General features: G+C 47.1%; 1 protein-coding gene across 3 annotated transcripts in view; it reads left to right on the forward strand.

Annotated features, from left to right (window-relative positions):
- The first annotated feature begins 44 nt into the window (after nucleotides 1-44).
- The window catches only part of Dusp10 (dual specificity phosphatase 10), a 37,408-nt gene continuing 23,016 nt past the window's right edge, over nucleotides 45-14,436 (forward strand). Inside the window, exons 1-2 of one of the 3 annotated variants that reach the window (NM_001105734.1) lie at nucleotides 45-159; nucleotides 2,194-3,045. In NM_001105734.1, coding sequence (NP_001099204.1) covers nucleotides 2,235-3,045 — 811 coding nt within the window. In that variant the 5' untranslated portion in view covers nucleotides 45-159; nucleotides 2,194-2,234. Of the gene's footprint in view, nucleotides 2,009-2,193; nucleotides 3,046-14,436 lie in introns of all 3 variants that reach the window. The other 2 variants (XM_087581551.1, XM_087581550.1) reach the window with 2 other exon arrangements.

The following is a 14,436-nucleotide window of genomic DNA, read 5'->3' on the forward strand; positions in this document are numbered from 1 at the left end:
GCCCCGCCTCCTCCAAAGCTTACATTTACGCTGTAGCAAAAGAGAAAGTAACTCTGTGTTGCTGCTGGGGATCAATGAAGCTGAGTGAATGGGGGCGCACTGCGCGAGCGCATAGCTGAAGCGGGCGCCAGATGGTAGAGGGCTACGCTTATTGATGAAGTAAGTGGAAGACATTACGGTCACTCAGAGCTGGAGGGCGGAAGGTTTTGTGTGTGTGTGTGTGTGTGTGTGTGTGTGTGTGTGTGTGTGTGTGTGTGTGAGAGAGAGAGAGAGAGAGAGAGAGAGAGAGAGAGAGAGAGGGGACTGAGACAGAGAGAGATAGACAGAAACAGAGACAGACCCACATCAGGCAAGGAAGATCCTAAGATTTAGGTTTTTGGGTCTGTTTGCCCTGGAATGAAGGGGGAAATGAGTTTTGGTTTGGTTAAGGTGCTTTATGGCAGTTTTCAAAGCCCAAGGCTTTGCTGATGCTCTGTGGTTGCATGGAAGAGAGATGCTACGTACCCCAGGAGTGGGGAATTTTTTCTTCAGTCCATGTTAGTGATGGAAGGGAGATTAGCAAGAAAGCGGGTAGGGGGGTAGTGCTATTTTTTTGTGGGAGGTTTCCCGGGCCAAACCGGATGGGTTTGGAGCTATCTGCTGCAAGGATGCAGATCTCCGTGCACTCTGCCTGTGTGCGAGCAGCACAGTGTAGAGGTACGGGTCCCAGCCTGTGTCTCTGGAAAGTCGTTCCTGGGTCCCCCTCCTAGGGAATGGGCTACTGATCCTGGATGTCCCTACCAGGTAGCACAATAGCAAAGACTTTGTCTGCATTTATGGTCCAGCCGAGACACAGTTACAGTTTCTGGAATAGTACTCGCTATGAAAAAAAAAAATACTACGCAAAGGAGGCAGGGAAAGAGGGAGGGAGGGATCCTTTGCTCCCAACCAAAGGTGGGTGAGAGAAACCGGAGTCAGTGGGGATATGCCTACACGGGTGGGTACGTGCTCCTGGGTGCGCGTGTGTGGATTTTCGCTGGTGACAATTTGGCTCGGTCTCAGAGAACAGTGCCGGTCATGAATAGACCGATGATTCTTGATGTTTTTCCAGACAGCTCTTAAAGTTCCTTTAGATGAGTGGCTTTTGCTTGGGGTTTGATTTCTCTATTAGACGAGTCAGAATTGCTATGTTATAGAGTGGCCTTCTGCCTGGGGGGAGGAGGTAAGTGACCCATTGCAGGCACCCTTGGAGGAGGCAGAGGTAACCCCTGTGGGCACTACTTCCTCGCTTCCCAATTAGCCTGTCTGTAGTAAAGGGACAAGTGAGGTGGCTCTCATCTTTGCTGTTTCCAAGAAGAATATCAGTACAGGACTGAGACATTTTTTACAAGTTCCCACTCCCATGGAGATGTAAAGTCTGCACTGCACTACCCAGGTGAAACTCAAGGGCCCCCCCTTTTTGCATAGGGGCACAGCACAGAGAGGGGTAAGGACAAGTGGGGTCACAGAGGAATGGGTCATGGGCCAGTTTCGGTTGGAGTTCGCAGACCTGACTCCCTTGGCCACTTGGTTTTTGGACAGTTATTCATAGTATAAGGGGAGCATGCAGCTTGATTTGATTTGGCAGAGGCTAGTGTAAGCTTTGAATAGGACGATGTTGAGCTTTTCAAAGGACTCGCCAGAATGGAAGGCACGATTAGCTCCTAGCCATGGAGATTGACATAGGAAGACACATTCCTTCAGATTTGCAGAAGGTTGACATCCAGCCCCTCATGTAAACGTAGTGCGTTTCTGTGCATCTCTGTGTGAGCTCTGAAAATGCTCTTGCCTGTCTCTCTGCCTTGGCTCTGGGGAAAGGAATACAGTAGATGCCAGGGTGGACAGATTCGTCCATCACAGGTCAAGTGGACTTCTGTGCAGGAGAGGAGGCTCAGAAGAAACCTAAGAGCCTCCCCGTCTGCCTTTAGTGCTTTCGGTCCTCTGCGCTTTTACCTTCACTGAGGCTGAACTTCGATGCAGGCCCACGAAAGTAGGTCTCTTAACCATTTCTGACGTCACGTCCGACTTTAAACTTTGGCTTAGCATCAGGATGGATGGGGTCCCTCAGGCATGCATCCTCTCTGAATATATCAAAGAGGATTTTTAGCCCGGGGATTGGATGAGACTGGCGCCCGTGTCATGTGACTGTTCTTTCTTTCTTCCTCTTCTCCACAGACTCTTGAGTTCTTCTTGAATCGCCAGTCTTCAGCCTACTCATGCCTCCGTCCCCTTTAGACGACAGGGTAGTAGTAGCACTGTCTAGGCCTGTCCGACCTCAGGATCTCAACCTTTGTTTAGACTCCAGCTACCTGGGCTCTGCCAGCCCAGGCAGCAATAACCACACTCCTGTCATTGCCACAGCCGTCGTGACCCTCAAGGCTGCGAATCTGACGTATATGCCCTCATCCAGCGGCTCTGCCCGCTCCCTGAATTGCGGATGCAGCAGCACTAGCTGCTGCACTGTGGCAACCTACGACAAGGATCATCAGGCCCAGACTCAAGCCATCGCTGCAGGCACTGCCACCACTGCCATAGGAACCTCGACCACCTGCCCTGCTAACCAGATGGTCAACAACAATGAAAATATAGGCTCTTTAAGTCCATCGGGCGGGGTGGGCAGCCCCGTGTCAGGGACTCCCAAGCAGCTAGCCAGCATCAAAATCATCTACCCCAATGACCTGGCGAAGAAGATGACCAAATGCAGCAAGAGTCACCTGCCCAGCCAGGGTCCTGTCATCATTGACTGCAGGCCTTTCATGGAGTACAACAAGAGTCACATCCAAGGAGCTGTCCACATTAACTGTGCAGATAAGATCAGCCGGCGGAGGCTGCAACAGGGCAAGATCACTGTCTTAGACTTGATTTCCTGTAGAGAAGGCAAAGACTCTTTCAAGAGGATTTTTTCCAAAGAAATCATAGTTTATGATGAGAATACCAATGAGCCGAGCCGTGTGACGCCATCCCAACCACTTCACATAGTTCTCGAGTCCCTGAAGAGAGAAGGCAAAGAACCCCTGGTATTGAAAGGTAATGACTCTCCCTTCGCCCTACCCCCCTCCCCCTCCTCCTCCCTCTTCCCCCCTCCCCCCACATTCCTTCCTCCCTCAGATACCATCCTGATCAGCCAGGTTCCCCCCATGAGATTCTCCCACACGCAGCAGTCTTCTCTTAATTACCCGGGCACCATGAACCAAAAGAGCCTTTCTTCTTGTCTTCACTTCTACCCTCCTCTTATTATTTTGGTTTATTAAGAAAATCTAAGTAGCAGTGCATTGATAATGCAGATCTGAGTCTTGGTCTGGCTTCTGCTTTGTGTTGCCTAAGACATTTCACTTGACATGGTTTGCAAAAGGCGCTTTGTACAGCCAAGACGGTGTCTCAGGTCATGCCTTCTGTGGTAGCTGTTTCAGTTGGTGAGTGGGTTGGAAAGTTTTTGTCTCTCAAGACCTAAGTGTTGAGGGACCAGAGGAGGCTGCATCTACAGGTGCCAGTGCATTATGTGAGGAACGCTTCCTGTGTCTCACCTGGCTGCCTTGATGTTCACATTGCTTATATAGTCATCTTCAACAAAGGCGCACATCTTTATCTTAAAGCCTTATTGAAAGTGTGGGAATTCTCCAAATGCATCCGTTCCTCTGAGGAAGCTCCAAGAGGATAGAGATACAAACTGCCCTACAACCTATTGATCGTTCTGGTATCACCTGACGACAGTTACCTCTGTTTCATCCCTAGAAGGAATGCATCACTTTCCCCTAGTGTAGGACAACTGTGATGACTGGACAACCCCCCCCCCCCAAAAGAGATAGATGACCCAGTCTTCTCTGAGCTTCTAACCATGACCATGTTACCCTGATCATGTGCATGGTCCACTTGTTCATCTTTGTCCTCTAACACTGTCCTTTTGGGCTCCGAGCATCACTCTTCTGATAACAGCTACCTGGTCTTGATGGAGAGTGATAACTATCTCTCTGTTTTGAGCCATTGTGTGTGTGTGTGTGTGTGTGTGTGTGTGTGTGTGTGTGTGTGTGTGTATGGGGTTTGGGCAGGTTGGGGGGGCAGTATCCCAACTCCAACACTAAAGTGCTGTTGATCATCATGGTGCTGCCTTCCTTTGAACGCTTTTCATGTTTAACTTGGGATAGGCTGCTTAGGGAAGCACGCTCAGATTTGTCATTGTGGGACATCTCTAGTCATTCTCCTTGCTCTGAGGAATGTGGCTTAATCACCCATTGCTAAGGAACGCCCCTTCCCACTTTAATCCTTTGGACAACTCTCACAAAGATGCAGCTTTCTCTGGGGTTATGTGGGCTCAGTTCTACACAGTTCTAGAAGCTCTGGGTCCTGTCATGGTGGTGGCAAGTTTTCTTGGAGTCACAAATATGTCAGGGTTCAGTTGTGTAGTTGTGTTCTTCTGAATTGTTGTTTGGTTGACTTTATAACCCCCCTGTGCCTTTAGCCTGCTGTTCTTCTCTTGGCATGATCTTGTCTTGTCTTTTTTTTACAGATGAGAAAACACCATCTACAATTTCCTCACCTGTAACAAAAAGCTTTGCGGGCTGCCTTTTTTTTATCTTGTAATTGGATAGGTTTGGTAAAAATCAGCCCTTTTGGTCTATGTAATCTAAGAGGAGTAAGCAGACTTGGTTTATGATGGCTCTAAACTCGAACACAGGGCTTATTAGGATGAGTGGATCCTATTCTCTCTCTTGCTGTGGAGCTCGGTGGGTTTTGGGATGGCCCATCAGTTGCTGAGAAATGTTTCATGGGTACTGCTAAGGAAGAAGGGATTCCTCCAGCCTTCTCCCATAGATCTATCTGAAGATCCCTGCAGCCTGGGTTTGCTCCTCAGTGTCAGTGTAAAGACTGCCTCAGTGGGGCGGGGCTGGACACGCTGCTGACCTCACTACCAGGCGCCCTGGGCAGCTGCGCTGAGGGCTCGTCATTTCGGATTGGTTCGACACCGTGGCGGCCAGCTCGGAAGACGCTCTGGTGGTAGAGGTTGGGTAATTTGTAGTTTTGGGGGGAATTTTCCTTCAACTCTCTTGGAATTTGGTTGAAAATACATAGTTCAGGAGTAAAAGGTTCGCTTGTCTACTTTGTGATCATGAATTTGGTACCTTTTGGAGGAATGGCCTAAAATCAGGACCAAGTTAAGGAGGAGGACAAAGAGATGGGACATTGAGCCCCCCAGTTATCCTCTTCTCTGATCAAACCAGAGGTTCATTTCAGAGCGCTCTCGAGGTAGAGAATGAGGTGCTTTTCTCTCAACAAGCATGGTGGGCAGCTTCTCCTAGGTTCTTGAGTGGATCAAGCAGACCATTCTGGTCTGACTTCTCTTCTGAGACTTATTTTTAGGACTCACCTTGTTGGTAAGCTAAGATTGCATTTCAGCTGGTGCGGGAACGGCACCATTTTGGAATGAGTGGATTTTGTAGGGAGCCTGTGGCTGCTGGGGTGGGGGTAGATGGTTAGACTATATGGCTGGAAGTCCCCAGTTCTTGCTGAATTTATTTTCAGAGACTTTTTTTTTTTCAAAGATGCCTGATCCGTCTGAGACTCTGGTTCATGTTTGTAAACACCGGTTGCTACCCTCCCGTTCCAGCTTTTCTGTCCCTCAGTTTCAATGCCATGTTCTCCATTTTTGGAGCTGCCTGTCGAGCCCAGTGGCGGCTGGGTTGCCATTTTCGTCAAGCAGTGTCAGGTTGGGACGAAACTGATCGGAGGCACAGAAGCCCCTGGGATTAAGTTACTGTTCTAATTTATAGTCCCCGCCCCGCTGTGACCTAGGTCTGAGACTGTGTAGTCTCTGGCTCTTTCTTACCCACTGAAGGATATATGGCACCAGACCCTTGCTTCTGGTCAACCTCATCCGAGTGACCCAGATGAATAAATCGTTAGAGATTCAGTCTTTGAAAGAATTGTAACCTTTCCCACACCAATGTTGGTTGTTTTGATCAACTGTAACTTGATTTCAAACCTAAGTAAGGAGGCTGGATCGTCCTTCTAAAATGAGAGGTGTCACTTCAGTAAGACTCCCATCCTTTTTAACATCACTGGGGTCAGGGAAATCATTTGTCCTTTATGTATGTGGGAAGGGCATGTCTCCTACTGTCCCCTCATTGTAGCCATGGCCTTTAAAATTTTATGATCAAAATTTTCAAAATGAACACCCTTATTGCCAACCAGATCAAACATGTGTTTCCTTTCTTCGTCTCCCCCTTCCTTGTTTTTGAAATATTCTGTGTCGTGTGCTGTAGTCTAATGTCAGTGTTATATATTTAATTGAGCTGGGAGTATTTTACAGAGTGGTGCAGACACTTTTCTTTCCCAGCTAAATACTTAGTGTAATATACTTGCCCAGGAATGTTCTTCAAATGTGGAATGCCACTGTTAGTGACTGGGTCTTGAGTCTAAGGAGAAGCCTCCTTCCCCTTCTTAGGACCCCCTCAGGGCCTGTCTCTGCCTGTGCATTCCGTGTGTCAGAGTCCAGGCCTGTACTTGCTGCCTTACAAAATGAAGGTAGCCTGTCTGCTGTGGGTTTTATAGCTCTGCTCTCCACCAGAAGCATTTTGGAGGGGTTGTGGGGGTCGGGGGTAAGGACTCAAAGGACTGGCAGAGAAGTAGCTGAAAAAGATTGATGCAGAGAGAGGAGTCAGGCAAGGGAGTGAGACCTACACTAAAAACTTCCCCCTACTCCCCACCCCCTCCCCATCTTAGAAATATTTTCTATTAAAATATTCAGGTGCAGTTGAACTGTTTTCAATGGTAAGATGGCATGTATGTAAGAATACGTAAGTTCATGCTCTGCATACCCATCAAAAGCTCCCATACCTTCCTCTTAACTCCGGGATAAAGAGCAAATTGGGTCTAACAGTTTTCCTGAGTCGGAATAGTTCCTGAAATACTCACTAGTAAGCAGTGCAGACTGAATAGCTACGCCAAGAAACTAGAGACCCTGGGAAAGTCTTCTTAGTCGGCTTTCTTTGGGGGGGAGAGTAACATATCCCTCCTTGCTTTGTCCACCCTTTTAAGACACATCTGCATTGCAACCTTATTTTATTCTTGTAATTCCGAATGCCTGATTAATACTCAAGGCTACGAGCCAAACATTCGCTCTATAAGAAAACGTAGAGAAATGTAGGAAGCACAGCCGATCGGCAGGACACTAGGTTCCTCCATTTGATGTCCTTGGGCAGGTTGCTGAAACCTTGAGTTCTCTGGCTTCCTCATTGGTAAAAAGAAGGCACAGCACTGGTGTTGTCCTTGTGATGTTCACTCAGGAGTTCAGTAAGCGAAGGCTTGCAAAGTGTTCAGCAGCAGAGCCCCGGATGCACGCTGAGCACGCTCTCCGGGTAGCTCGGCAATATTTCTGTGGATTGAAATGTGTCAGTCAGAAAAGGTGGTTTGTCCTCTTCTCTCCCGGGAGTACAACCACCTAGGTCTAGCTGTGTGTGTGTGTGTGTGTGTGTGTGTGTGTGTGTGTGTGTGTGTGTTGCTAGGGCCTAAAAATAACTTGGTGACTGTTACCTAATTTAAGTAGCATACAGTTGTGCCAAGTAATTGCAAAAACATGTTGGGTCAAGAGGCTGAGTAATTTGGGCATACCCTAGAATTATTTATTTGTAGGAGAGCTTAGGAAAATGGGATGATAAATCTGTCCAGCTAATGTCCTGGATAGAATAATGAAAGTATAAAACTTTTCAACTTTGTCTTCGCTGGCCTCTCCTCGATTTATTTTTGGAAGGAGGATTGTAGTCTGACTATAAAAGGGTAGATGATAGAAGGAGGGGGTGTGGGCTGCTGCAACCCTGAGTGCCAGAGCGGAGCTGGAGTGTGAGGGAAGAAAAGGAGCTAATGCTTGCTCATTTGAGTGGGTCCTGAACGTTCCCCTGAAGGAACTTGCCTGCCGGCCTTGCCTCATTGCAATCCAAGTGAAAGACCGTGGGCTTGAGCACGCCTCCCTCCCAACCCTATTCTTATTGGTCTGCTCCTCATAGGTAGGTTTTCCCGTGACCCTACAGCGCACATTCTTGTGGAGTTTGAGTGACCCCCTCATTGGTGACCTCCCAGGCTCTTAGGTTTGCCCTATTGTGAGAGCCCGTAGTTCCTCATGGTATGGGATAATGGAGAGTGGTCTATAAAGAGTAGTTGGTTCAGCTAAGCCAGCCCCCTGGTCTTTGAGATGTCCTTGCATCTTAAACAGAGGGAAAGGGCAAGTTGGCCTGAACCCAGGACTCTGGGGCAATACCAGGTCAGACCTATGAACCGAACTGAACTGAACTGGGATCAGCTACCTGGGCTGTCAAAAGAGGAGTTCAGGCAACTCTTGGCAGTGGGGTGAGTGGTAGTCACCGATTGCAAACATTAGCACTAGGTCAAGAAACTGACAGGAAAGCAGTCCGCCTGGCTACATTCTAAAGCATGTTTCTCTAGGAGGCGTGAGTCTGGAGAAGGGTGACGAGGTGTGTTTCCCTGCTTGGTCTGTTTGTGCCAACCCTCCAGTTGGTCTGATGAGATTTCAAGGGCTGAGACCCTCAGAGGCCAGGGAGGAGGCCTCTGTAGCAGGCCATGTTTCCTCAGATCTTCTCGCTGTGATAGCAGTCCTCTCCATTCTCCAAGATCCCTGGAGAGCAGTTTGGACGCAAATTATGGCCACAGGTAGTGCTTAGGCAACTCTGTCCACTTTGATACCAAATAACTAACCACACACTGAAGATATTCTGTTTGCTGTTTTGAGATGGGGTCACTGTGGAGTTCAGGCTAGCCTTGAACTTGCAGCGATCATCTTCCCTCTGCTGCCAGACGCTGAGATTATGTACAGGTGCTACCACGTCCAGCTTAAGGATAGAAATCATCCTGATCCCCAGAATGGTCTTCTAATCCACTCTGGAAGGCTGTTGATTCTACGCTGTTACGAGTGGATGGTTGACAGTCTCTGGTGCTCAGGATCCTTGCCTGCCCTTACCCTCTCTCACCCCCACTAAAGGTTTTGATTCATTTGGTCTAAGGTACAGCCTGCGCACATGCCAAGATTTTGAAAAGCTCCCCACACGATTCTACTGTGCAGTGAAATTGGAAAACCATTGATCTAGTTCAAGCTCATTATGCAGTTATGGAAATGAGGCCCGGAGAGGTTTATGACTAATCCAAGGTCACATGCGTGATTAATTTCAGAGCCTTGGTCCTTGGTGCTAAAATAGGGTCTTGGCAGGCCGTAGACTGATATGTGTGTATGTGTACATTATGTGTATGTATATGTGTATGTGTACATTATGTGTATGTGTAGCAGCATCCCATGTAGAGTGTACGACCTGAAATAAAGTAGTCCACTTAGTCGTTTTGAATACTAGTACCTTTTTGGTTTTCAGGTTTCCATCTAGAACAAAACCAGACTTAAGTGAAAGGATTTTGGAAACCAGTACCTGAGGGTCACAATTTTACCTAGGTCCTGGAACATGGGCCAACTATTAGCATTGATTTAATCCCATTTTCTTAGCAACTTAATATTTTAAGGAAGAGCTAAAAAAAAAAAATTTGCCAAGGTACATGCAAATAAAGGGTTGGGAAAGGGCTTTCTAAATGGAAAGTGCTTGCTTGGCAGGTGCAAGGGCCTAGGCTTGATCCCCAGAGCTTCAAGCATCTCAAGTTAACAGCTCTTTGGCGGTTCATGGTAGTGCAAGCTGGTGGGTAGAGAGGTTAGACCACAGGTCTCGTAGCTGCCGACAGTCCCTTCTGTGTGTGAAGCACTGTGTGAATCTGGAAAATATGTTCTGTCAGTGTTTGTAGTCTCACAGTAAGGGAGAGAGCATCCAGGGGCCTTAGACTGTGCACGACCGAGTTCCAGCAAGCAGCTTGTTTAGGGCATGGTTTATCTTCAGGAGATGTTGTTCTGCTAAGCATCTTTGTGCTGTTTCCTCTAGCCTTCCCGAAGTACACCAAGGGCCTACAGAATTTCTTTCCAAGGCTGCAGCCTGCAAAGAAACAGATTTGTTGTTTTTAATGGAAAGGGAATTATTACACGCTCTTTCTGCTTCTGCAGTTGTGGCAGACAGGGTCCCTCTGTGTAGCAGAGTGGAACTTTGTCGTTTGAGCCTCAACTGTTTGGACATGTTTCTGATAGGAACAAGACCTGTGTTTAATTTTACCCCGTGTCCCTTGTGAGAAAAAAAGGGCACTAGAGGTAAACAGACCAGTCAAACAGTGCTTCAGAGACAAGGTTTTGGCCTGCTTTTATCTTTTAACTTTATATATATATATTTTTAAGGGCCATTTTGCAGTACGAGGCTAGGATGAGAACACAGCTCTCCTTGGTTCCAAAGCCTTTGCTGTATCCCTGTATGATGAAGATCCCCATATGGGTTTCTTTGTGCTGTTACTGTGGGAAGATGCTCCAGCCAGAAGCCTGGAAGGGTTTCTTTTGACTCACAGTTTAAAGGGACCTTCGTTTACCGCCGAGAAGATGTGGTGGTTAGAGCTTGAGGCAGCTGGTTCTGTGGTATCTGCAGCTAGGAAGCAGAGAGATGGGAGGCTACACTCGGCTTGCTTTCCTTGTGTTCTCCCCAGGTCCCAGCCCCACAGAAATGGTGGCACCCACAGTTAGGGTGGGCCTTTCCCACTTAACCTAGTCAAGTAATCCTTCACAGGGTTGCCTGGACGCTCTTTTTTTTTTTTTTTTTTTTTTTTTTTTTTTTTTTTCTGCTGATTTTAGGTCCCTTCATACTCCCTCTTGGATAAATTTTTACTGGCTAACATTTACCATAGACCATATGTGCTGCTGTCAGCTTCTGACCTTACTGATTGAGAAAAATTAGAGGTGAGCAAACAGTGAATGGGCATAGTGTATTGTCGATAGTTGGGCCCCTGCCTTAGAGCAAACTTTTATCGTAAAGTAAAAGGAGGCACATTTTACATTCAACTTGCTAGTGCTTTCTAATCGTGATGAGTTTTTTTTTTTTTTTTTTTTCCTATAGATGTTTTCATCCAGAACCCAAGAACAAAATCTCCCAAGTTATGTTTGTTTTCAGGATATATCTATGTCAGATACCATTCCTTAAAAGTTAGGAAATTGGGGTTGGGGATTTAGCTCAGTGGTAGAGCGCTTGAGGCCCTGGGTTCGGTCCCCAGCTCCGGAAAAAAAAAAAGTTAGGAAATCTGTATTCCCTTCTGCCAGCAAGACCCACATTTTATGTAATGTAAAGAAAAGGAAGGTTGGTTTTCCTTTGCATAGGAAATCAGCTGAGCCTGCTTGGAACTTCCATAGGAGATAAAAGCAGTTTCCTCTTAAGTACTGTTGCCCTCCTCACTGCTGTGGAAAGCAGGGTAAGGGGGGAAGGTTTTATTCTGGCTTACAGTTTGATGGGGAAACATATCGTGTTGAGGAAGGCCCAGGGGCAGAAACAGAAGGATGTTCGCTCTTGTCCGGGCTCACCAGACTTCCCTCTTTAACTTGGGGCAGACCCCCAGCCTATGAAGTGGGACCCCTACATCTTTCTGAAACATTCTTATAGGCACATCAGAGGTCTGACTCCTACTGAGTTTCCATCCAGACGAGTTGACAAGATGAGAGACCATAGTAGGCCTGTCTCTTGTCAGCTTGGCCTCCAGACACATCACTGGCAAACCATCGGTCTGTGTTCTGCCCTGGCAAAAGTAGAAGTGCCTTTACAGAGAGGACGTCAGGGCAGATTCAGTACATTACCTGGCTTCTTTCATGGTTTATTTATGACAAAAGGCCTCCTCACAGCCCCACCCCAGACTTGAATTTCATGGAAAAACAAACCAAGTCCAGCTGTTCTTTGTGTTTCCAGAAAGGGTTTGCTTCTTGTCTTACACAGGGAGTGGGACCCCATTGGGCATCTGCTGTTCACTCCTATTATCAAGTGTGTAGAAGGAACACGCCTGACCCAGGGATTGTGTCTGTCGTAAGAAGCACCGTGAAGGGTAGGACATCCCTGCCCAGTCCAATACCTTCTGTTTATTCCATGGAAGGAATAATCTCACACCCTTTGAATCATGGCCCTGAGGTGCACCACCACGGCACTAAATAGTGCCAGATGTTGCTACTGGAAAGAGAGAAGGAGAAAAATAAATCAGATGGGAGGAGGGGGCAGGAGTTGCGTGCATGTGTGCGCGTGCGTGCGTGCGTGCGTGTGCGCGCGTGCGTGCGCGTGCCTACAGTGCAGTTATAAGCAGGAGCTCAGGTGGTAGCTGCAGACCTCCACCCTCAGGTTTGGTTCCAGGCTGAGTTTTCTCTGCCTCCATCTTGAAATGGTAAGACTAGAGCAGACTTTTTAGGGGACAGTCACTGAAGCAAAATGGATCATTTTCTTGTGTTTTGTGACTTCCATGCTTATAAAGAAAAAAAAAATCACTTCTTTCAAACTGGTAAGATTTTGAGAACAGTGAGTCACATGATTCTCTCGATGTGATATTTTAATGCACCATTCCAGTCGTCGGACTGGCTTCCAGTCTTTGGGACTTCAGTTGCCCTGAATTTAAAAAAAAGAGCAGGCAAGCCGAGGGGTGGGATGTGTGTGTGTTTGGTGATCGAGCCCTTGGCAAGGCCGTGGAAGCCCTGGAAGCCGGGAGGTTGGACAAGCACAAAAAATGTTCTTTTGATTGCAAGTGTAAGCACCTTTCAGCTTGGTCGCATTCCTATTTAAAAGTGGTCAGGGTCTCCTTGATGAGTGTATTGCCTTGTAGGTACTTTAAACACAACTTCCCTTCCCCCAATCCCTTGGCTGTCTCCAAGTGAGAATTCCAGTGGTTTTCAAGAACAGTGTCCTCCTCTGTCCTTAAAGCTGACCTTGCAAGGGATCTTAACCCAGGTTATATCTCAGGCTTAGGAAACTAACGTATGTATCATGTGCCAGAAGTGTTTGTTTTGTTTTTTGTTTTGGTTTTGTTTTGTTTTTAGCAGTAACTCAATTAGAGAAACCTTTGCAATGGCAGTGTTATTTCTGGTATTTGTGAAACATTTCTGTACCGTCAGTGTCCTCTGTCATCAGAATACCAGGGGCTTAGAATCGGAGGTTCAGGCCCTTGACCTGGTACATGGTGGAACTTGGAGCATCTTATGATGGGGTTTCTAACTAGTGTATTTTTAAGTGTCTGGAACCTTAAAAATATAGATAAAGGTGTTAAGTATTACTATATCCCACTCTCCGTAGTGTCCTTGATGCAGGAGAAGAAAGGCAGGTACAAAGCAGGTAGAATGAGTCAGAAGACGATGCGGGGGTCCCTGTGCCTCCATCCCTGAGTGCTCAGAGCTCTGGCCTTTGCTGTCTAGTTAGTGGGGATTGGGACGGTGAGTACAAATTGTCCATTTGCCTTGAGAAATCCTCTGAGATAAGCCTGCAGACCCACCCTCCGACTGTTGGCTTGGTTGCTGGGTTTTGACCTCTCCTTTCCTGTTTCTTCTGGCCTGTTCTGCCTTCATGCAGTCTAAGGCTGAGATACCACTAGGAGTTGGAAGAGGGTGAGTAGCTCCGTGACCTCAGGAGCCTGTACTGAGAGTAAGGTGCTCTTAGGCAGGTTCCTATCCCTGGATCAGGCACCCCGCTTTACATAGCGGAAATAGGGAAATTAAAAAGCTGACTCTAAGGTGTTATCACCTCTCCCCAAACATCTCAGGTCCCCTCCCTTCCCTTCTCCCCACTCCATTCTCCCTCCCCCCAATTCCGAGACTTCTTTTTTTCCCTCTCTTTTTCACAGGGTTTCATGTAGCTCAGGCTGGCCTTGAAGTCCTTGTTACTGAAGGTGACCTCTTGCTACTTCCTGCGTGCTGAAGCTCCAGGCTTGCACCACCAGACCTGACCCTCCTGGGCTATTTGGTCAACCTGTGTTTCTGCCTTGCCTTATATACATACTCAACCTTCCTATTATAAATGTACTTATTCTCTCCAGAGGAAGTGGAAGTTGGTCGTTAGGAGCCAAGTTTCTGGGGCAGATGGCTATGACTTGGAATTTTGATCTTGTCGTTTCACGCTTGGACAAGGGAACTTTCAAGCGCCTCAGTGAGAATGGAGATAATAATGACGATGTTCACATGGGATGGGGGTGCGGGAAGATTAAATTAAGTAGTTGTTTATCTAAGTACTGTAAACGACGTCTGGCCTGTAAAGGCTGATGTTGATTAAAACTCACCATAATTATAATATAAAATAGTTAAGTAATAAGCCATCCACTTTTTTCTTTTATGAGAACTATTAAGTATCATCACGCCATAAAATGATCTGACATCATTACTAAAGCAATAGGTCAAACTTCTCTGCTTTCCGGATCTCCTCATTTCAATGTTTGGAGAAGCGTCAGTACCCGGTGAGGTGCAGGTCCTTTTGTTTTTCTGAATTGGTGCTATGCTGGGGGGAAGGAAAACCACACGCAATTTCTCTTTAAGAAAACTGCAGAAGCTTAAGT

This window comes from Rattus norvegicus, chromosome 13, assembly GCF_021556685.1.
Source record: "Rattus norvegicus strain SHRSP/BbbUtx chromosome 13, alternate assembly SHRSP_T2T, whole genome shotgun sequence".
Classification (NCBI taxonomy): Eukaryota; Metazoa; Chordata; class Mammalia; order Rodentia; family Muridae; genus Rattus; species Rattus norvegicus.